Below are 23672 nucleotides of genomic sequence, written 5' to 3' on the forward strand. Positions count from 1 at the left end.
AGATGGGCAGAGGGCAGCAGGTAGCTTTAATTTACCTAGATTATTCTGAAACAGAGATCAACTCACACCCAAGGACAATGGATGGGAGTGATTGTTAGAAGCAGAATATGGAACTTGATGGTATTTTCTTTGTCACTAGCAGTATTTCTTTTCTTTTGAGTTTCTTCATCCTAGAGGGGAAGTGGTGTGCATGTTGGAACACACAGATGATTCAGAAACTGAAAACCAAGATTTGAGTTCTGACTCTACCGTTTACCATTTAATAACAATACACTTATCAACTCTGAGTCTCATGTTTCACACTGTAAATGGGAACTGGAGATTCAAGAACATTGAATCTTAACTTTTATTTGCCCTTGATACTCCTAAGAAGCAGAGCGTTTGATATATGTGCAATTTCTGGTTCCTTTATTAGCTTCTATTTCTGGGAAAAGGTAAAAGTGACTGGGACATTTGATATCTTTCTTTTTCCTCCCTAAACAAAGGAATAGACCAGAGGTTAGGAAGTGACTGAGCACAGTAGGGAGTGAATCCTTATCTTTTAAGTGACCCCCTGGCCCTTAGCACAACCCCAGAGAGGGAGCAATAGGAAAATTAGGAAGGGACTCTTTGTTTTATGCTTATTTGGACCCCTGGGAGAAAACAAAAGGCTCAGGCCAGAAATCTGCACAAACCAGACACTGAAGCAAGAAGGGACTGTTTGTTGTATTAACCTTAATGAAAAAGAACTAAGCAAATGCAAATATACTCCTCTATCAATATTCAAATGTGGGTCCTCTGGTAAGTGAACTGGATGAACTCTGCTCTAGGATAATCATGTGGGATTGTTCCTCATTTCAGGGGATTCAATGGATTAAGAGAGAGAGATTTTCCTTTCTATTTCTTGAGATTTCATATTCAATATTAATGTCAGTGGAAGTTGCAGAGAATGATAATAAAGGCAAATAATTATCATAACAAACCTGTAGAGCTCCTTATGGGTTCCAGAGCCTTTTTTCAAGTGGTGTGTGTGAATAGAATTTGATAGCCATACTTTTGCCCAACTATTTCCCCACAGTTTGAAATTTATTTATGTAATAATTTCAAGTTTATTGCTTTGATTTTTCTCATTTCCAAGGAAAAGATCAGATTCTGTGTCCCTAAAGAGAAAAATTTCTGGATTTTGAAGAAGGAACATAGTGAAATTGAAGGTCAATAGGAAATTTTTTCAAATTTACATTTTAAAAGGTAAATCATTAATTCTTAGCTTCCACATAGAAACTTTACACAAATATTCTCACCTTCCCTGGGCTATGATAAATTCATAAATGTTCTCAAGAAGATACAGTCAGGAAATACATGCTTAAGGAGGAAAAAATGAAGGAGAGAACTAGTCAAGGATGGATAAAACTATTAAAATGTCATGTAGACACAGACAAACTACCAGATGGGCTAAACTCATGGTCTAGCTACAAAGAAAAGGCCTGATCAATTAACTTTTCTATATAGGAGATTCAAGTTAGTCCAGGTGAAAATAAATTATTTAGTTCACATAAATATAATATAGTATTGCAGTGGTTTAAAAATGTGTATCCATAGTTTGGCGACTGTGGCCATTGCTGCTATAAACATTGGGGTACAGATGGCCCTTCTTTTCACGACACCCTTCAACGGATGAATGGATAAGGAAGATGTGGTCCATATACACTATGGAGTATTATGCCTCCATCAGAAAGGATGAATACCCAACTTTTGTAGCAACATGGACGGGACTGGAAGAGATTATGCTGAGTGAAATAAGTCAAGCAGAGAGAGTCAATTATCATATGGTTTCACTTATTTGTGGAGCATAACAAATAGCATGGAGGACAAGGGGCGTTAGAGAGGAGTAGGGTATTTGGGTAAATTGGAAGGGGAGGTGAACCATGAGAGACTATGGACTCTGAAAAACAATCTGAGGGGTTTGAAGTGGCAGGGGGGTGGGAGGTTGGGGTACCAGGTGGTGGGTATTATAGAGGGCACGGCTTGCATGGAGCACTGGGTGTGGTGAAAAAATAATGAATACTGTTTTTCTGAAAATAAATAAATTGGAAAAAAAATTAAACATTAAAAAAAATGTGTATCCATAAATTCTTTGGCACTTTTTGTTTTATAAATGGAGCCTGATTTTCCTTCCTATTCAGTGTGGATTGTACTTAGTGACTCATTTTTAATCAATAGAATGGGGCAGAAGAGACCTTGTGCTATATCCAAGACAAGGTCATAAAAAGGCATGTGGCTTGCTCCTTGCTGTCTGTCTTGGACCAAATGAGAAAAGTCAGTGGCCTATTGTGAGGACAAAGTGTCTGTATGGAGAGATACATGTGGTGAGGAGCCGAGTCTTTCTGCCGGGCAGAGGTGCACTAGGGCCTTTTGCTGACATGGAAGTGGACCCCACAGCCCCAGTCGAGCCTTCAGATGACTGTGGTTCTAGCTGACATTCTGATTGCAATTTCATGAGAGATCTTGAGTCAGAAACAGCTCAGTTGCTTTCAGATTCCCTACCTACAGGAACTGTGAGATAATAAATGTTTGTTGTTTTAAGAAACTAATTTTTGGGATAATTTGTTATGAATAGAAAGCTAATATGACTATATACTGGAATCCGAGGTTGCAGATGTAAAAGGCGTGGGAGTGGGAGTTGGGAAGAGATAATAAGATGATAAGGCACAACTCTTTACAGTTTACAAAGTGTATCCACAAAGGTGGAACGTAGAAGGTATATTCCCTTCTTAAAAGTATATCAAAACTTATCCTAGACCCAGTATACCATGTTATGGATTTCAGATTGATTGCAAGACATAAGACAATGGACCAGCTTACAGGCAGAAGAAAGTTTACATCATCTCACTATACTTAATTCACAGTATTCTTAATACCTTATTTATACCATAATTTAGTTAGTATGCTAACTCCTTTATATCCATGTACACACACACAGCACACACTCAAAATCACACATCCCAGTGGAAAATTCACCTTGGAATAAGAAGATCCTAACTCATGACGCCCCAAATGACAGTGCCCAAACCATAAGTAGCATAACAAAAATAATAGTCTCACTTTGAGGCTTGTGATTCGAATACATAGTATTATGCATTTGTCCAAAAACAAAACAAAACAAAACAATGTTTCCCCTATAAAACTACTTCCAAAATATGTAATGGTTGACTATCATAGAATAACTGGTTTCATAAATATAGAATTCATGTATTAGATAACTGGCAGTGAAGGACTATGATTCTCCAGAGAAGGAAAACGGGTGACATGAGCTTCTATTGCCCTTGACTTTCTGCTCAGAGGCCCTATTCCACTTGCAGAGCCAGGAGATAGGGTCCAAGTAGAGAGCAGCTGCCTCGCTGAGTTGAGGAACTAGAGACTGGAGTTTGGGGACTGCTTAAGTGTCTGGAAGTTGTTGTTGTTGTCTTTGGAAAGTTCCTTTAATTCTTTGAATTTCAGTTTCATAGTTTTTTTTTTTTTAAGATTTTATTTATTTATTTGACAGACAGAGATCACAAGTAGGCAGAGAGGCAGGCAGAGAGAGAGGAGGAAGCAGGCTCCCCTATGAGCAGGGAGCCCGATGCGGGCCTCGATCCCAGGACCCCAGGATCATGACCTGAGCTAAAGGCAGAGGCTTTAACACACTGAGCCACCCCGGCGCCCCCAGTTTCACAGTTTTTAAAATGGGGTTATAAGAGGCATCTTGATCAGTCAAGGTAAAGAAACATGGTTATGCACATGGCACCTGATATATAAAAACTGCTCATGAAATTGCGGCTGCCATCTTCCGCTTCCTCTTTCTCATGATCATTTCTGCTTTCTAGAACAATGGTAGAATATATAGGTAAGGTAAATATATGGAGTTTTGTTCTAAGCAGTAAAGAATTAGTGGGAGGAAATATACTTTTGAATGTATAAAACATAAGCAATGATAGTCAAAATAAAGTTGATATTACAAAGATATTTGCTCTGAAAAAATGCCTTTTACTTTTCTCAAAACACTACTAGTTACAATGCAACATAAAAACTCCTCATCTGGGTCAGGTCAGTTTTATAGAGCTTACTATTCTATTTCTGATATATCTATGGAGGTAATATGGAACTTATATTCTATGAGATCAATTCCAACAGCATAGAGGCCAGTTTGAGAAAATGTTGATAATCGTAAAAACAGGAATATATACATATATACATATACATATATATATATATATTCATTCAAACATATATGAGTATTTATTCTGTTTCTATAGGTTTTTATCAGGATACTTGAAAATAGTCACAGGGAAAAATTAATTTTTATTTAATGATGAGAGGACCCCACCATCTGTGAATTAGTCTCTTTTCCTCCTGAATCTCCTTATATTTCCAGCCCTTGCAACTCTAGATGACCATGAGTAATAAGTATCAGTTGTGCAGAAGAACAAATCCCTTTATTCTTTCCCAAACAAGCTCTTTCAGGCTTCAAGGCTATTCCAGGTTATGGTTTCCTGGGAATTGGCCAATAAGTCTTTGTTCACCTTACTCACACTCTTCATATTTTTATAGACACTTCATTGTATTCCTTCTTAGTGCTAATCTTTCTGCAGGAGAAATAGTAATCCTTTTAATCTCCCCCTGCTAAGTTATTGAAGTTGCCCTTCTCTGTACCTTTCTCAGCTCTGCTCTGACTTTCTTGGGCTGCAGTGACCAGAACTGATCCACAGAGGTTACATGCAAGCATAAGTGACAACCAAAAACAGAATTTCAATGAAGAAACTATGGGAAGTGCAAAAAAATAAAAAAAAAAAAAAAAGGAAGTTAGCATTCAGAGAGCACATAGAGAAGCATGCATAGTGTTAACAAATAAAAATAAAGTTAGAAAAGATGAAAGCTAACCTCATTGTAAGAGTGGGCAGAGTAGAGATGAGAGAAAAATGAGTTCTTAAAAAGGGTTAATTCCATTTCTTCCAAGCTCCAAATTTTGAGGAGCTTTTACCTCCACTGCATGCAGAATCAAATCAAATTCATCGCCATGGTCAACGATCTGGCCCCTTTCTGTCTCTCCCAGTTCATGTCCATCTGCTCCCACCTTGTTCACCAACCCACAGCCACACTGGCCTTCCTGCTACTCACGGAACACACCGTAATCCCACTGGGACTCCATGGCCTTCATCCCTTGCAGTAGCCTCTTTCCGGACTACTTCTTTCCTCCAGATCTCACAGGGCTCACTTCTGCCCATCAATCAGATCTCTAATCTCAAACACCATTTCCTCAGAGAGACAGGCCCTGATGAGGCAATAGCTTCTCTGTTGTTCCCCACCCTCTTACTGGCTCTACCCCGGTCGTTACCTGAATACGTGTAGTTGCTTACCTTTTCTCTTATCAGCGTCCCCACTAGAGTAAAAGCTCTGTGAGGGTGGGAACTTGGAAATGCTAACCGCTGCATCCTCTTCACACCTAGACTAGTGCCTGACGTGGTGGGTTGCACAGATGAATGAACGCATGCATGAATCATACCACTTAAGAGTGGAAGTTCTGGGGGCGCCTGGGTGGCTCAGTGGGTTAAGCCTCTGCCTTTGGCTCGGGTCCTGATCCCAGGGTTCTGGGATCGAGCCCAGCATCGGGTTCTCTACTCAGCAGGGAGCCTCCCCACCCCCACCTGCCTCTCTGCCTCTCGTGACCTCTCTCTGTGTTAAATAAATAAATAAAATAAAATCTTAAAAAAAAAAAAAAAGAGTGGAAGTTCTGGAACCAGATTGTCTGGGTTAACATTCCATCTCTTCCCACTATGTATCCTTGGACAAGCTATTTAACTCATTTGTATACAGTTTTCTTATATGTAATATGGGGATAATATCAGAACCCACTCACAAGGTTATCTCAGAAATTGAGTTAATATAGATAAGGTGCTTAGATGTGTTAACAATAGTCTGTACTCAGCAAATATTAGGATGATCCTGAGAAAAATGGTGAAAAGGGAAAAAGAGAAGCAATAGTGGCAGGTTTTCCCGGGCAGAAGAAATTTCTATTAAAAGATTCAGGTGAGTGTGGGGCTCCAGTGATTCTTAGCTTCTCTGCATTGCTGTGTTTTCAAGGACACAGAATCAATTACAAGGAAAACTTCTATGGTTGGTGGTGGTGGTGGAGAGTCTCAGAGGTTTTCTGCTTTGTTTGTTTGTTTTTGTTTTAAATTTAAGAGACATAAAATCCACAACTGTACTATCTCCCATTTCTTGAAGAAGCACGTTTGCACAGAGTATATATTTAAACTCTAATCACTGTATGTGCACTCTGCTTTCTGAATCTTCAGGGTCTGGTACAGCAAGAGTGTAATACCACTCACACTCCAAAGTTGTTACATGATGAAGAGGAAAGTTCTAACTTTGCTAGTTAGTTGTGGCTAGATGTTTATATTTCCCAAAGGATTGTTTTACTCTCCACAAAGAGGAGGTTCCTTAAAAAGTATAATAACATGTTTATTATTGATTTTGAGAGTATATGATCAGTAACTGCCATAACTATAAAATTTTTAGCTTTTGGTAAAAATAGTCTTCTTCTTTTTTTAGAAGTTGACCAGTGTGAAAATCATCTTGTTAACGCAAGCCCGATTTAATAAATACAAACTGAGTAGAAACATGCAATCCTCCTAAGAATTAGAGTTTATGCTCTTCAGCCCAACAGAGCAACAGACGCTGATAATAAGTGAAGAGTTGTCAGGCAAAATGAGGGCAAAGAGGTTCTTGACACATAGTTCGGAAAGTACCAAAACCAAGCCAAACCAAAGCAAAACAAAAAAACTCTCCAGGTCAGGTGGCAGCTGCACAGACACTGTGGTTTCTTTTATTTCTAGCTCCATCCCCCTGTTTCCTATACTTGACACTAAAGATAAGAATTATTCCAAGGTTTGGAGAAAATTGCTTTCTGAAATGTTAGCTACCTTGGTAGTCAAACATTATTGTGAATAAGAACCCTGCCAGGGCACCTCTTGAAGACAAAATTATTTTTAAGCAGCAACAGCCCATTGGGAATGGTGTAATTTATAAGGTTAGTTAGCTAACATTTGTATAAGCTTTTTATGTGTCCTGTACAAGAAGCCCCAAGTGAGAAATTTCTTTTAAAACAGCGGGCTGTGAAGTTTTGTACCACTTGAGGACAGAGTATGATTTTCCCCTCTAATGATAATAAGTTAGCATATGGTTGATTATTTTTTCTTCCTTTCCCCCTTGGCTACCAAAGCTTACTTGTGGTTTGACTAAGCAAGTATATAGTACCTTATGATCTGCTCATTCATGATTCTTTTTACTCCTCTGGTTTTGACTTTTTGCTCTGAGTAATATCATTTATTGAATTTTAAAATCTCTTAAAATACTTACTATTATTTTATTATATGTAAGCTGCCACAAGTCCTTCTTAAGGTGAGACGGGTTTAACTAAATTAAATAAGTTACACAGTTTTCATAAATATATTTTCACTTGATTGTCAACCAACCAGGAGAAGTAGACATTATTATCATTCACATTTTACAGACAAGGAAACTGAGACTCGAAGGCATAAAATATCTGCCCAAGATCCAAATACAATGTAGTTTTCTCTGTACCTCGTGGCACTATCTCATTTCTCTAACAGAAAAAAACTTTCTACTGGTTTAAGTATCTTTAGGTAGGAGTTATTACTGAATTAACAATGATGTGAAGGAGCTGAAATGAAATGTTTAAATTGGAAAAGGAAGGAGTTAGTCCAGTAGGCAATCTTCCCCATAATTATATGTGATTTCAAAATATTAGGCAGCTAGAGAAAGATGAAGAATTTTCTTTGATGAATTTTCTTATTCTATCTCCTTTCTTTTAAAGAAAAAGAGAGAACAGAAAGATAGAATTTAGATAAAAGTTTTGCTTGAAGGTAGGAGAATGGATTAGTTGACCTATATGAGATGAAAATGCTTTTCAAAAATCTGCCACCACCAGACCTTGCTAACTACTCATTACAGCCCACTAGGATAAGGAGATGGGCTTTGATCTCCTTTCTGAGGTCACCAAGCTGGCCACAATCCCAGTGTGCTGGCACCCCTGCTGAGCACACTCCTGCAGGTAGGTGTGTTTCCTGGGCTAGAAGTCTGTGAATACAGTACCAGCCTGGCCTTGCAACACAAACACGTTACAAAAAAAAAATAAAAATAAAAAATAAAAAAAAATTCAAAGTACAATAAGCCAGGATCATCATCAACTTAATTTTTCAGTTCTTTTTATATTATAGCACACAGGATCCTTCCTTCTTTATGTCTATGTAAACCAGGAAAGTACTTGCATTTTGCCCAGCAGAACTCACCAGCTGTGCCTCACTGATGGTATTTACAGAAAAAAAAAAAATCACAGAATAAAAGAGACATCCATCTTCTTCCAATCCAGGTATGATCACAACACGAGTCATTAAGCAACATGACTTATTTATGATATTTTTCTATCGTGTCCATCCACTTACAGTTTCAATAAAAGGTGCAACATTCCCACACAGTTGTTTGTTTTAAGTTCTGAGTTAAAAACGGCCGATGCAAAATTGTCAATGGCAGATTCTACTGGGATGTCAGCTTCAGAGTTTGGAGAATACACTTGCCATACTCGAGGGCACATCTTTCTGAACAAATTTCCCCAAGGATTTTCAGATCTCTGCAGATAACGGTTGCTCAGCTCAGTTAGGAATGGATCACCTAGACAGTTTCGCTGTGCTTTTGCAAATTTTCAATGTTTCAATATTTCTATACACCTAGACCTGATTAATGAGAAGCCATGTGGCAGAAACAGGTCCATTTGTTGTGTGCCCAACATGCACTGGGTATCACTGAATACATTTTACTGAGATTGTCTAGCTAACAAGTCCCTGGGCAGGGATTTGAACTCCAGGCTACCTCGTTCCATGACCCATGCTCTTGCTTCTACACTGAAGGGTTTCCAGCTTCCTGTTGCCACAGAGAAGGTGCAGGGGCATGCTGATTTTAAGCATTATTGATACCCTAAATTCCCAGGTATTTTATAGTCATCGGATGTCTTTTCTCAGTGCAGACAGCCCCCTTCAGGTTGAGCCCCTTGGCCACGTGCTGGACAAGCATGAAATATTCCATGGAACAGAACATCTCCTATCTCTATACTCTATGAATTGGCCTTTTTGACTTGCCTGGGGTGAGGTGGGCTCCTCCTTCAGATCTTCATCCAGGTCCACACCAACTCTGTTAAGGAAATCAGAAAACTGGTTAAGGGCCTTGCTGCAGAGGAGGCAAGTTAGTTTTGCGTGACTGAATGCTTGAGCCAAATATGATACAAATCAGAGGAAAGATTTGGCAGAAAACCATCTTACCTCTCCCTGAATCAAAAGAACCTCAAATGGATTTATGTCGCAGCACAGCTCACGACACTGCGCACCAACAGCTGTTCCTTACTGCTGTCTCCCGACAAGAGCAGGAGCCTGAGAACTTGGGGTAGGAGCTCTCAAAAAAAAAAAAAAGACCTCCATTGTCCCAAAAATAGAGATCCTGGAGGAAAGGCCACAGGCTACCGTTGCAGGACTCACTGACCAAACTGCTCTGGGAATGTTGGGGATGGAGCAGGCTCCTGGAGACAGAAAAAGCAGTCCTTGGTCCAGATGCTCACCAAGGCTGCCAGTAAAGACCATCCAGGTTTGTGGGGCCTGTGGCTTAAACAACGTGGGGGGACTCTCTTCAAGAAAATTATTACAAAAATACAATCACAAAATTAGGTTTGGAAGAGACTCTTAAGAAAGAAAAAATAAATCGCACAACATTTCATAATTTAAAAATCTGGCAAATGCACCAGACATCACAAAAACCATAAAATAAATAATATTCAAATTAATTAACTGCTGGCCACACTTCTAAAGTAACTTCCTCCTCTTTAAGTTTTGCCTGCCTACTTTGATACTTGCTTTATATGACCATGATTTTGTACAAGAGAGAATAGCAAGATGATGTAATCTTTTCTCCAGCAAGACTGATTAAAGTTATGGATAATTAGGAGACACTAAAGTGTGCCTCCTTCCTAGACCTGCTGGCTGGGTGCAGCGCTCCTACAGGTTAACGCCCCACAGACACAAGGATTCTGATAAACTTCATGTCACTCAGTTCCCATAAACAAAGCATAGTGTGTTTATCTGCATATAGAGGGCATCATTGAATGCATTCCTGATTTCTGCTCTGAAATGGAATGGCATGGAATCCTGTACTTGGAATTTTACACCTCTCATGACTGGAAGAATTTTCCACAGACTAGCTTTAGGCTCAGGACATTTCAAGCCTGATTTTTCTACCACTACCCACAGACTTCTGAAGCCTGGTGCCCTAGGTCATATTCATCTTTGATTCAGCCTTGTGGCACTATTCTTGTAAGACGTTCCTGCCCTAGGATGGCCAGCTGGGACCTGCCCATGCCCAGAAGTGACTGGGGACCACACACACATATATCCTACTAAATATAAACTGAATGCATTCCCAATTCAGCTTCCCCTTAGTCAGATCTCCCAAATGCCCACTCCAGGGCCAACTGACCAGAGGCAAGGTACGACTGAGGGCAAATGGTAGTGGAAAGAAAGAGTCATCAAACCCAACTGTGGTTAAAATCTAATCCTCTTGCAAATCTTGCAAAAACACAGGACCATGGGATCACAATGCTGGGTCTCTTCCCACGGACTCAAAAGGGCCAGAGCAACTGAGGGGCTTGGAGCTTAGAATTTCTTCTGCTCCGGAGAGTGGGCCTCTGCCTGTTGTGGGGACAGAACGGGAGGACTGTGGGAGCAGCTCAGGGCCACAGACACCTGGCTCAAGTTCACCCAGAGCCTTTCCTGCACAGGCCACAATTCCTAGAGTTCCCTTCAACTCCCTCCTGTAAACATGCCTTTAGTCCACCTGCTTGCAGTTCTGTTCTCCAGGTGGAGGAGGGGAAGGCAGGGTAGGAAGCCACCAGTCCAGAGATGGGTTAGCATGTGAAAGGAAAGCAGTGCCCTGACAGTTTGTTTAAAATACCCCGGATACTTCAAAAATCAGTGTCTTCTGGACACGAATAGCCTCTTCTTTCTAACCCAGGGGGTGAAATGGGTAGATATTTATTGTGTGTGGAACTGAGAAGAACCTCTGGTGGGGACGAACCTTTGGTTTTCTTAGAGTAGAAAGAGCTATTTGATCTATTTGAAGTCAGAGAGAGAGAAGGAAGAGGAAAGGATGGAGGGAGGGAGAGGGATCAGGGAGGAGGGCAAAGGAGGGGTGAGGAAAGAGACCAAGAGAGAGCAGAGAGTCCCCCTGTGGCCTAATGGATCAGGCATTGGCCTCCCAAAGCCAGAAGGGAGGAAGGAGGCAGTGCAGGGAGAAGGGAGGGGAGAGGAGAGAGAAAAGTCTGGAAAGAGAGGAGCAGGTGAGGGGTTGCTGGGTCCAGGCAGTGGCACTGCGGTGCAGAGGGCCTGGAGCCCAGCCTCCAGCAGCGTGGAGACACCCCAGTACCCTTTCTCTTGATGCTGGGCCACGTTCAAGGCTCTGCTGTGGCTGATGTGGCTGATGCTGGGAGCCTAGGAGCCCTTATTTCTGGGTAAGCCCAGATCCCCCTTCTTCCTGCCCCCCTCCCTGGAGGGCTTCTGGGCACCTGTGTAGGCTGTTGAGTGGAACTAAGGGTCCTGAAGTTCCCGCTGCCACTTCTGTTTAGGACCTTTTTCAGGTTCTAGAATACTGGGGACAACAGAAATTGAATTTTCCAAGCAACCCAGCATTTAAGGTTTGAGGCAGGACTGAGATTTTCCACGAAAATTTGAGCTTTCCTTTCCAGCAGCAATCAAAGCAGACCTTTCTAGTTTCAATTATTCCAGCAGCCAGATGGAGCTGAGGAATTATGGCAGCGGATTAAGTTCTTCAGTTTAATGTGGGACTCAGCAAAGGGTACCTCAGAGGCATAAAAAATGACGCTCTACCGGGAGCAAGAATACCTCCTCCCTCCTCCCACTTCATGGAAGCTTAGGGTCTGCTCCTGGGACCAGGCCTGTAGCCTTTCTTGGCCTCGAGCAGACAAAGCATCTCAAGTGGCTTGAGAAAAGAGAAACTCCATATAAGTCATTTCCAACCTGGGGCAGCTGCGTGAGCAAAACAGACATGGTTCCTGCCCTCCCAGAGCACGCGGTTTGGCAGGTCGAATGAGAAAAACCTAAAAAATTTATGGTCATTTCCATGCTACGAAGGAAAAGCACATAAGAAGAATGCTTTCTTTCTCTTATGATTGGATGAAAATCTTGCTGAATTATATTCCTTGGCTCCCTGCTTCCTTAAACAGAGAGTAGTGGGGATACTCGGATCTTAACTGGAGGTCTTGGCGTCGCCGCTGACCAGATTAATCCAACACTCGCAGTGTTACAACGGTGTCTAAGCTCTATATGAGCCTCTTTATGCACATATTAAATGGTCCCTGGCTACTCTTCTTTCTCTTTTTAAAGTTCTTATATCTGCCAGTTGGATTGCCCAGATTTCCTGCCTACAACAATATGTTGGCAGACTATCTCTGTGCTCTCTCCTACTTTTTTATTTAGTACAGGACTGATTACCTGATAGTCAAATTTAATGTCTTTTTTCAAGTTTATAATACACACATATACACATACACAACAAAACAAGAAAATTGAAATGTTATAGAAGGGCTTACAAGTAAAACACTGGTATTCTCGGCCCCACTCTCTGCCCTACTTCCCCACGGCAGCTCCGCATGGGCTCTGGGGGAGTTTACCTTGTCTCTATTGAGATACACGAACTGATAAAAGCATGCACCGCACATTTACATGGCATCCCCAGGGTTAAGCAGGTCAGTCACAGTGTGAAAGTGACATTCTGTGAGGATTGACCTTGAATCCACTCACCTTTAGGTATAAGAGATCATTTACACACTATAGGTTTTGAGAGATTAATGGAAAGGAGACAGGACATCCCACAGCTTGTGGTGCCTCGTGTGTTTACAGCAGCGCCCCAGTGAGAGGTCACCGGTGTATATGGGACGGAGTCCAGCCTCCTTAAGATGACATCCAACACTCCTTAGCACCCTTCCCATGACTTTAAGCTACCATTTTTGCTCGTCTGATCTGGACAAAATGCCCCAGGATTGCTAACTGGACCCGTCCTTATTTCTGAGACCTACTACCCAATACAATCCTGGAGCTGTGGCCTTACCCAGATCTGCCAATGCCTCTCTCTTTTACTGAATCCCCTCCCTCCAAACGCTAGCGTGGTCACCACTGAGTATGTCTGAGGAACCACCTCCTTTCCTGAACTTTCTGCTACTGTCCCTCCCCTTCTGATCACCACCATGGACCGTCCATCTTATTGCCCTACTTTGGTTCAGATCCCCCAACACGTAATGTTTTCACTGACTTGGACTGGGCATAGTTGTGTACCACAGAGCCAGAACTCTGTTCTCTCTTCCCAGACCCAACTCCATGGCACCTGTGATCCCTGGGCTCTGGCTATGGCAACTCTGGCCCAGACTATGTTCGCCCGTCTGGTTATATGCAGCCATGCAGGCCAAGCCCGTGCTCTTCATGATTTACCAGCCCTAGCTGGAATCCCAGCACTCAAAACTGCCCTGTGGTTGTTGAAGCTTCAGGGAAACCCAGCTCTTAAGAGCCTCTCGCTGCTGTGTGAGCTGCATCACTCACTGTGCTCCGTTCTCATTAGGACAATGACGATAATAACAGAACATGCTCTCCAGGGTGGTGGTGAGTTTTACATGAGAAAATACTCATAAAAGTGATAGCTTAGGACCTGGTACCTAGTAAGCTCTCAGAAAATGTTAGCAGCTATTGCCCATGTTATGGTTTTTATTATTATCAAGACTTAAAAAAAATCATTGGAGGCAGTGCTCACTGCCATGCTCACTGCTCACTCAGTTCAAGATCAGCCCTCCTAGGCCCCATTTCTGCAACGGAGGACCCTTGACTGTATTGGATTACCTACGGCTAAGCCTTGTCAGTGGCAGGGGCATGTCAGGGATTTCAGAGTGAAACATCATTTCTATCTAAAGAGGGCCAAACTTCCCAGATTGGAGTTTATTTCCAATTTCCTGGTAGACTGGTGGAGGAAGAGGGCAATGGAGAAGGAAAGGAGGGTGTCTGAAGAGCGAGGGGAAGAGAGGGTAGGGGTAGAGCAGAGCAGGAGAAGAGCAGGGAGAAGCGGGCGGAAAGGAAACACTGCGTGATTATAAAGAAGGTGCTGGCGGCGGTTAAATGATGGGAAAGGCGTGAGCGACTTCAGGAAAGGGAGGCTGGGGGTGGGTGGAGGAACACCGGCACAGCCCCCAAAACACTGATAACGATATAGAGAAATAAAGAGCCAGTACGAGATTAAAAAGCAACTAAAAAGACTAGTTAAACTTTTATACCATGTTTTGCATTCCTGATGTACCTTTTAATTTTAAGCAAGTCGAGTGCTGCCTCTACGGTATTCAAATGAAAATGAAAGTGAGCTTCTCACATATTCCCAGCTGTGCTCTCAAACATCTCACTCCGGGTTCCTCATTTACAATGAACATCCAGCTCCATTTGCAGAGCAAAACTCATCTCCGTGCTACCATAATGCATCTCCCCTCCTATCGCGCCTCCATTCTTTCGTGAGTTTTATTAGACATATTGAAATCTCAGGATGCTTCCATATCCAATCATGGCCGTAAAGAAGGCTCCAAAGGTGGGTTTTTTCTTCCAGGGGAAGCAAGGTGAGTAACTAACAAAAGGCTCACTTTTCCCATTAGAGTCAACAAAATCCATTCTGATCCTTATCACTCAGCACCTCAAGAAAGGCAGTGAAATATTACTAGGGCTCAGTCTTATTGTGTGAATCCCAATAGTCCTAGGTGCAATTTTGCTTCTTTTGAGCCCCTTGCTGACAAGGGCTGGGTGGTGGGGGAAGAGAAACCATTTTCTCTAACACTTGTGTGAAGTGTGAAAAATGACACTTTCAGTAAGGGAAAAGTGACTGGATATCGAGCATATACATACAGCAGGACAACGGGGGAGTGTGCAAGACACCCTCAGAGGTTTGGGGGCTGTCGTGTCGCTATGAAAACATAACCCGGGAGCCCAAACCTGTTACCTCACGCCCCCCATCCCGTATCACTCGAGAAATATTCGTGGAGCTTGTGCATGGCCAAAGTTAATCTAATTAATCATTCAAACACTTTAAATCTTTTTTGGAGGAAATAAGAAAATGAACTAAAGTAAATGAAAAAAATTCTCCTCAGTTCATTTCGCTATTTCAACGTAGCAGAATAGTTAAGAGCTGGGACCATGGAGCCAGGCTGTGTGAGTTCAAATCTCATTTCTATCATTTCCTGGATTTGTAACTTTGGGACAAATTACTGAACCTTTCTAAACCTCCGTTTTCTCAGTAATGAGTGGGGATAAGTATATATCTACATTATGGGCTAATATAAGAATAAAATAAGTTTATACCTATGAAGTGTGTAAAATATTGGCTGCCACCTACAAAACTCTCACGAAGTATTTGCTGACGCTCTTATTGTTCTTGTTGTTGTTATTATTATTAGGAAAAATTGGGTGTGCCTGGGTGGTTCAGTTGGTTAAGCATCTGCCTTTGGCTCAAGTCATGATCCCAGGTTCCTGGGACCAAATCCCACCTAACCACTACCAGTCCACCTTTGGGCTCCCTGCACAGTAAGGAGTCTGCTTCTCCCTCTCACTCTCCCCCTTCCCCTGGCTTGTGCTGTCTCTCTTAAATAAATAAATAAATAAGATCTTTAAAAAGAGGGGAAAAGGGGAAAAAATGGTGTATCCTTCATTGAATGGTGAATATAATATAGGTTAAAGCCAAGATTAGATTCTTTCATAAATTACATATGCTAGGATGTAAAGGTCAATGATACGATTCCTGTCCTCAATGGCCCAAGACCTAATAGGGAGACAAACACTGGAAACAAAGAGCTAGGGTATGGCGAGATAGATATTGCACATAGTTATTTGAACACATCAACAGATAGGCCAACCAAGGTGGGCTGTAGAGAGGTTGGGTACATTTCACAGAGGAGTAGTGTATTCTAAAGTGACTGTTGTGTGATGCCCGACATTAAGCTTTAGTTTGCTGAAGCATCCATTTCAAAAATATGTTCATCTTGTATAAATATACTACCAGTTGTATGATACAGTTACCAATTAAACAACCAGACAAGGAATTAATCTGTCCCATTCATAGTTTCCTCTTTCAAAAAGCCCTCAGTAACCTAGATAACTGACCATTTTGGTGATCCCACTTCTGATTTCCCACACCCTAATTCCTGCTCCTATGCTTTACATTAGTCACTCAACAGTGAACAAGTGAAAGCCTATATACTCCACCTTGGACACTAATAAAGGCAGAACCCTAGGTCCATGCTCTTTCTCTTTTTCCATGCACAACCTTGCTATGTTGCCTGAAGCATGCCAGGATGTGTGAGTAATAAATCTTAGTCCTTTGAAGTTCCCTGATGGTTTTTGCTGAAGTGTGGGCATCTTGTAATCATGATGAAAACCACAAAGCCTGGTCCAGCCACAACACTGGCCCTGCTGGGGAAAATATCTGTGGATTCTCTCTATGAGTAATACAATCAGATGCGTGTCTCAGGCATTCCTAGCCCACAGCATCACTATTGACAGACTTGGACAAATGCAACAGCGAGGTTAAGTTTAATGGAAGTGAAAAGGAATTTGAGAGAGGGCACTCCAGGCTGAAGGAACAGCATGGGCAAAGGCATAGAAGTTGAAAAGTACCAAGGAGGTTTAAGACATGGTAAATAATGTTGTGTGGCTGGACTGTGAAGGTTATGCATGATGAGGTGGGCAGACTTATTTTGGGTGAGGTCAGAAAGTAATTTGAGGATAAATTATAAAGGCCCTTAAATGCTATGCTTAGGAGGAGTGTTTTGTTTTGCTTTTTTTTTAAAATTGTTTGTTTCTTACAGGCAATAGGGGTTGAAATAATAAGATTCATGTTCTAGAAAAATCACTGGTGGCAAAATAGTGATATTAAGAAATTGGAAGCATGAAGGTCATTTAGTAGACTACTATGATATTCTACCCAAGGGCCCATTGGAGTCTAAAGGAAGACAGAGGTGGTAGAGAAGAAATGGATCTGACAGACGTATACTTGGAAGGGTGGTGTGATTCATGACAGACTGTGAAGTGAAGGAGAGGAAAGTTCTGAAATGTTTCTGAATTTCCACTCAGGACCAGAACCATTCACCCCTGCCATTAAGCATATTATAGGAGAAGTATGTGTGGGAATTTTCCTTGAGGTATGCATTCTGTTAGAAAGATGAAACTAGCTCAGGGTTAGTAGGTCTGAGCATATTTATTTTGAGTGAAACAAGGTTAGCTCTATACATTCTTCTTTTAACCATTTTATTTTATTTTACTTCTTTTCAGTATTCAAGCATTTATTGTTTATACATTCTTATCAGCTCAAGAAAAATAGCCTCTTCTCCTCTGGAGCTTTGGCTATTTGCTGTCTGAAGTGGAGCTTGAGACCAAATGGTTAAGTCCAAGGAATAAGGGAGGTATAATGGATGTTTCAAGGTCAAGGTCAGTGGACTGGGAATGTTAATGGAAGCTAGAGAAGGGTGTGTCATGTTTGGCATTAGAAGACAGTTTGAGACTCTTATTTACAGAAAGGTTGGTAGGAAAGAGGTTCAGGAGAGTTATTTATTATAACCTTGGAAGGAGATGAACATTTTCTGAAAGAAGGTTGTGGCACTAGATGTAGAAATTTTTCGTTTGAATTAATATGCACTATGCGGGACAGAACCACATGGAAGATAGTCAGCTGTCATCAATGTGGGCTCAGTATCGGGAAAAATAACAGTTTTCCCCCCATTTCTTGCTTGCTTTCAGGCAAAGGATGAGGGATTGTATCAGACGTGTGACAGTGAGTCTCTTGGTCAGCAACTGGATAGATGATTTTACACTTCTGTTGGAAGACTGGCTTTAGAGCATAAAGGTTAATGGGTATTGAGAGGCAACTCTGATTTTAAATTTGGGAAGTGAGATGACATATGTGCCATGAAGTGAAGAAAAAACAGGAAGTTCCACAGTTGGGGGGCAGGAAGCATGTGATATGACTGCGAACCCCTCAGAAGGGTAAGATCTGGGGAGCAGGGCTGCCACTCTGGGTCTCCACAAGTGCATGGACACACTGTCATCTGCTGGTTTCCTGAATGCTCTCCTGGACATGTCGGATTACTAAACTGAAATTGGCTGGATCACGGGGTGGCACATGGGTGGCATTCCTGTCCTTGTGTCCAGAGGCTGCCTACATGACTTTTTTTTTTTTTTCTCTCCCAGAGATTATGGGTGGGACACTATCAGGCTGACTAGAGTAAAGAAGCATCTCATATCTAAATTTTCGCTGACATAGTTTACTGAAAATATCAGCTAACAGCTCTTAAGAGGCATATAGCATAATCATCAGGGTTAGACACCCTAAACAGCTAGTCCCATCATGTACTTGTGTGACCCGAGACAAGAAGCTCTGCCTCAGTTTCCTTTTCTATAAAATGGAATATGAATAGTAACTATTCCAGGGGTGACTGTGGGATAACGCACTCAAAGGGCTCAGCACAGGACTTTACCTCGAAAGTGCTTAGAGGTGGTAGCTGCTCTTCTTGCTTATGCGGTGTTGATGTTGTTGTCTTTGCTCTGTAGGCCTCCTGAATGAAGACTTAGCTGTGACTATCTCCAGCATATGAGTTCTGTTTTAGGGGCGCCTGGGTGGCTTCGTCAGTTAAGCGTCTGACCCTTGGTTTCAGCACAGGTCATGATCTCAGGGTTGTGGGATCGAGCCCTCCATCAGGCTCCACACTCAGTATGGAGTCCGCTTGAGATTCTTTTCCTCCCCCCTTTTGCCTCTACCCTGGCTTGCACACATGCTCCCGTTCTCTCTCTCCCGTAAATAAATAAATAAATAAATAAGTCAATAAATGAATAAAATCTTGAAAAGAAAAAGAGTTATGTTTTACCCTTCCACACCTGATCTTAAAGGAGGCGTTCCTTGTGATCCTGGCTGCACTGAAGGCTTATTCACAGTGCAAAGACTAATTCGAGTAGGTGTGCTCTGGATGTGTGGATGAGCTGTGGGGCCAGTGTTTGTAACGTCTGACAATTTAGAAATACATTTGGGAACATATAAGTAGGCTGAAAACATTATGTTCTTTGAAAAATAAACACCAATAAACAAGTACATGTCACAGACACAGATACAGACCTACATCCTGTTTTTTAAGTTTGGCAAGACTTCCTCTGAATTTGGAGTACTTAGTTCTGCCAAGATGTAAGCTAATTTCAGGCTGCAGATAACAGTCGATCAGAAACTGGATTGAGACTGAATACTCAGACTAATTTGTTTTGACCTAAGCCACGGGCACAAAAACATCCTTTAGTGGGAAGATGGATGTAATAGCTTATCAAGTTATGTGGGCTTTCTTCCCTGAGGCTGCACTCAGGGTGCCCTCCCTGGGCAGTTAGGGATTTATCAGAGCCAAGTGCACATTCCCCAGAAAAAGCTGTCCTTTCAAGTGGATGAGCTTGTTTAAATTCTAGTGTGTTTCCATGTTGGGCATCTTCTCCACGTCAAAGTGAAGATGTTCTATGAGAGAGTAACGAGACATTTTATGACTGAATATAAGGTTGTTGTAGGAGTCTGCTTTTCTATGCTGATGTGAAACTAAAAGTGGTTGAAAATAAATCCCAGACTGTCAGAGGTCTGAATGAGAAGTGGAAAACTTAAAACCTGTAAACTATTGTGGTTACTTCACAGTCAAACAGGTTCAAATGACACCACCAGAAGTGCATCTCCTTCTCTCACTCCAAACCATCCCAAGCTATTAAGAACTCCAGGTGTAACTGTGGCCTATTCCCAGCTCTCCATGAAAGGCCATGCTTGGTGTACAATGCCGATGTGAAGTGCCATTTCAGGGCAAGTCTTTACATTGCTATTCTTTGATGTGCTCGGGCTTCAGTGGGAAGGAGCTTGGATGGGAATGTGTTCTTTGGATATGAGGAACATATTCTCTCCATGAGAAATCATCTACAGAAATCAAGAATGAACTCTGACAATGAAGGGATATGTACTTCTGACAATAGAACACACATTTAGGGAAGTGTGAAATTCTCTATGCAACCATGCAGGAGAAAAGGTGACTCAGCAAAAGTAAATGATGACCAGCAGACATTTATGTGGGTGATGTTCTGGAAGTAATCCTAAGAGAAGAACAACAAAACTTTGCAAAACGGATGGGTGTTTACCTACAGCACAAGTGATGGGAAAGGTGCAGTTTCAATGGTTGGTTCTGAACTCTTCATCCCAAAGCAACTTGACTTGTTAGGAGGGCAGGTGATTTACAAGATTTTTTTTTTTTTTTAAAGATTTTATTAAGTTATTTGACAGAGAGAGATCACAAGTAGGCAGAGAGGCAGGCAGAGAGAGAGAGGAGGAAGCAGGCTCCCCGCTGAGCAGAGAGCCCGACGCGGGACTCGATCCCAGGACCCTGAGATCATGACCCAAGCCGAAGGCAGTGGCTTAACCCACTGAGCCACCCAGGCGCCCCAGGCTACCTCCCCAAATCATGACCTTCTATAATATCTAGTGCCTAGATTTCCTTAGCACGAGCTAAAACTCTTTATTCCTCATTGAAGACTAGACCTAAAGGCAAAATCTTGGGAGAGGTAATATTCAATCTTATATACACACAAGGTAGGGAGAGGTAATATTCAATCTTATATACACACAAGGTAGAAGTGAATCAAATTTATTCCTGAGAATGGAAAGAGGTGAGAACAAAATCCCAAGGGCAGAAGGACACCAAGCTTTTAAGAGAGGGCACTGAAGTAGGGCAGGGAGAGGGTAAAAAGCCAGTGGAGATGTAAAATTATAACAGTAGCAGCTAACATATACTGAGGGCTTATAGAGTGTTAGAGCATGCACTAGGTAATATTCATGTATTACCTAAAGTATATGGAGTTTGGGAAGAAGATCTGAAGTTAACCCTTATAAAACTAAATATTTTAGTAATAAAAAATAAAAAAAGAGAGATTTAGAATCCATTTCTTTAAATCAGCCATTAAAAAGCACTTGCAACAAGGTTATGCAATAATTTCTCACCTGTAAATCTTTTGCTTCTGGCTCTCTATAACCCAAATCCTATAGCTGGCAGATAATTATTGGCACTGTATACTTAAAACATGAAAAAGAAGATTGTTTCATCAACACTAATAAATCACTAAAATACAAATTAAAACAGCTTTAGGATAAATAACGATTGCCCAAACCATTATTTCAGCCCACATTTGCAAGTAGACTGTTCTCTATTAACCTTCATAAACAACTGCAACCTTATTCTCCTTTGGGGTGCTTACAACTTTAGAAGGCCATGTGATGGGGCGCCTGGGCTGCTCAGTGGGTTAAGCCTCTGCCTTCGGCTCAGGTCATGGTCTCAGGGGTCTGGGATCGAGCCCCGCATTGGGCTCTCTGCTTGGCAGGGAGCCTGCTTCTCCCTCTCTCTCTCTGCCTGCCTCTCTGCCTACTTGTGATCTCTCTCCGTCAAATAAATAAATAAAATCTTTAAAAAAAAAAAAGTAGAAGGCCATGTGATGCTATTAATAGTTAGTATCCAACTTTGTGATATACACCTGTTAACTTTTTCAATAAAAACACTCTTTGCTTATTCCCAGAGAAGTTAAATCGGAAATATTGGTGTTAATATGACATTATGTTGGTTTTTGCTAAAAATGAATAAATATCTTAATTTTAAAAGGGAAATTGACAAGTAGAGATAATGGGTAAGCTAGGAAGCTGCTATTGCATGACTCATCAAAAGGGAAGAAAATAAATTTAGTTTCTTGCTGAGAGGGATTAAAGTAAGTAACTAGAAAAATAATGTTTTTCTCTGACCAAACCAGCTGCTATTATGATGAGGTTGAGGCACAGGCTTGCATTTAGGACTGTGTTAAAATGAAATTAAATGTTTAAGCTTCAAAAAGTAAAAGAGCTCATGGTTACTGCTATAATTACATTGAAAAACTGCACTTTGATTTCACAATTAAAGGGTTAAAATCAGAGATGTGAGGCAAGAATTAATGAAAATGCCATGGGGAAGAAATTGTCTTAGAGCAGATGAAAAAGAGGAAGACGAAAGTCCTGGGTAAAAATCTGCCATAAAACAGGTTTTCAAATTACCACGAAGATTGTAGAAAGTGCACAGCATGGGAACAGAATTAGCATCAATTTGGCAGAAAATGAAATAATGAGAGTTAAGTGAATGCTCATGGCCAATGCAACATTCAGGCTTTTTCAGCCTATCATTCCAGAATATCATGACAGCTTAAACAACTATTGATATGAACTGATGTTTTTCCTGACACCACACTCTCTAAGCCCTAAAAGGATATATCAGCTGGGACAGGTGGACTGTTTCATTGATTCTCTGCTTGATTGATTTCTTTCATTCATTCATAAAATCCAAGATATACCATGACCATTATTACATGCTAGATATTTTGATAGTTATAAAAATGTGTTAAACCAGATACATCCTCCAAGTACTTACACTGAATTCCATCAAATCAAAGGTGCCATCAATTATAAAGCACACTATTACTTTATACATTTCTAAGAAGAAACATGTGCTAATTGTATTTCTGACACCACTCAGTATAAGACACATCCTCACTTTAGAAATGCTAAGATGTGAAAAAACGTGCAGGTCGAATCACTGACACATCCACACAAAGTAATCAAAATCCAGTGCTCAGTCACAGTGCCAGACCATTAAGCACACCAGCGTCTGGACATAGGAGTAGTGTATTATCTGCCTCTTCCTTGGGGGATAAACCCAAAGAGATATTTTCAAATCTTTTACCAAAATGTCCCTCTACTGCTTACAGATTAAGAGATAATACATTCTGGCTCTTAATTCTATGGCAAACAACCCCAAATCTCTTAGGTGAGACCAGAGCCTGGAGTCGGGAGGTAAGCGAGGCACCCTGTCCCCATGGGCTATGCAAGTGCTAAGCATTTGCCTGATCCTGAGCTAAGGTTTTGCATCTAAGGTGCAATGTTTCCCTCATCTTCACCCTGACCTTGGGTGAGAGAACCTCACAATTGTTTTTGTTGCCTCACCCTGGGATCTTTGGGAATTGCATGACTTTTTCCATTCGCAACTCTAGATCCGCTCTCCCTCCTTCCCCAAGTTGTTCTGGGCTCCAGGATGCTCACCAGGGGGATAGCACTGACCGCATTCTCCTGCCCTCTAACTTTGGATTGGTTTTGGCTGAAGGGAAGTGATGGCAGGATATTAGAAGGAGGCAAGAGAGCAAAGACAGGATATTTACTCCTCAGTCTCCCTCCCTGACAGGTCACCATGGTTGTCTGTGTCCCTCTCCCAAAGCCTCAGCCTGGAATTGGCAGCCTTGTCTCTACAGCTTCTCTCTCTGGGTTCTGCTCTTTTGAGTACAGAGGGGTAACTACTCTGGCCCTGGTGTACAGCAATATTCCTCACTGGTTTTCTTTTCTTTTCTTTTAATATTTTATTTATTTATTTGACAGACAGAGATCACAAGTAGGCAGAGAGGCGGGGGGTGGGGAACGTGTAGGAAGCAGGTTCCCCG

The 23672-nt window shown here is 41.6% G+C and overlaps 1 protein-coding gene across 2 annotated transcripts in view; it reads right to left on the reverse strand.

Annotated features, from left to right (window-relative positions):
* SLC9A9 (solute carrier family 9 member A9) overlaps window positions 1-23672 on the reverse strand; it is a 686028-nt gene that overhangs the window by 108123 nt on the left and 554233 nt on the right. For both annotated transcript variants that reach the window (XM_044251554.1, XM_044251552.1), the window contains one exon: window positions 9171-9222. In XM_044251554.1, coding sequence (XP_044107489.1) covers window positions 9171-9222 — 52 coding nt within the window. The remainder of the gene's footprint in view (window positions 1-9170; window positions 9223-23672) is intronic.

The sequence above is a fragment of the Neovison vison genome, chromosome 6 (genome assembly GCF_020171115.1).
Source record: "Neovison vison isolate M4711 chromosome 6, ASM_NN_V1, whole genome shotgun sequence".
NCBI classification, from domain to species: Eukaryota; Metazoa; Chordata; class Mammalia; order Carnivora; family Mustelidae; genus Neogale; species Neogale vison.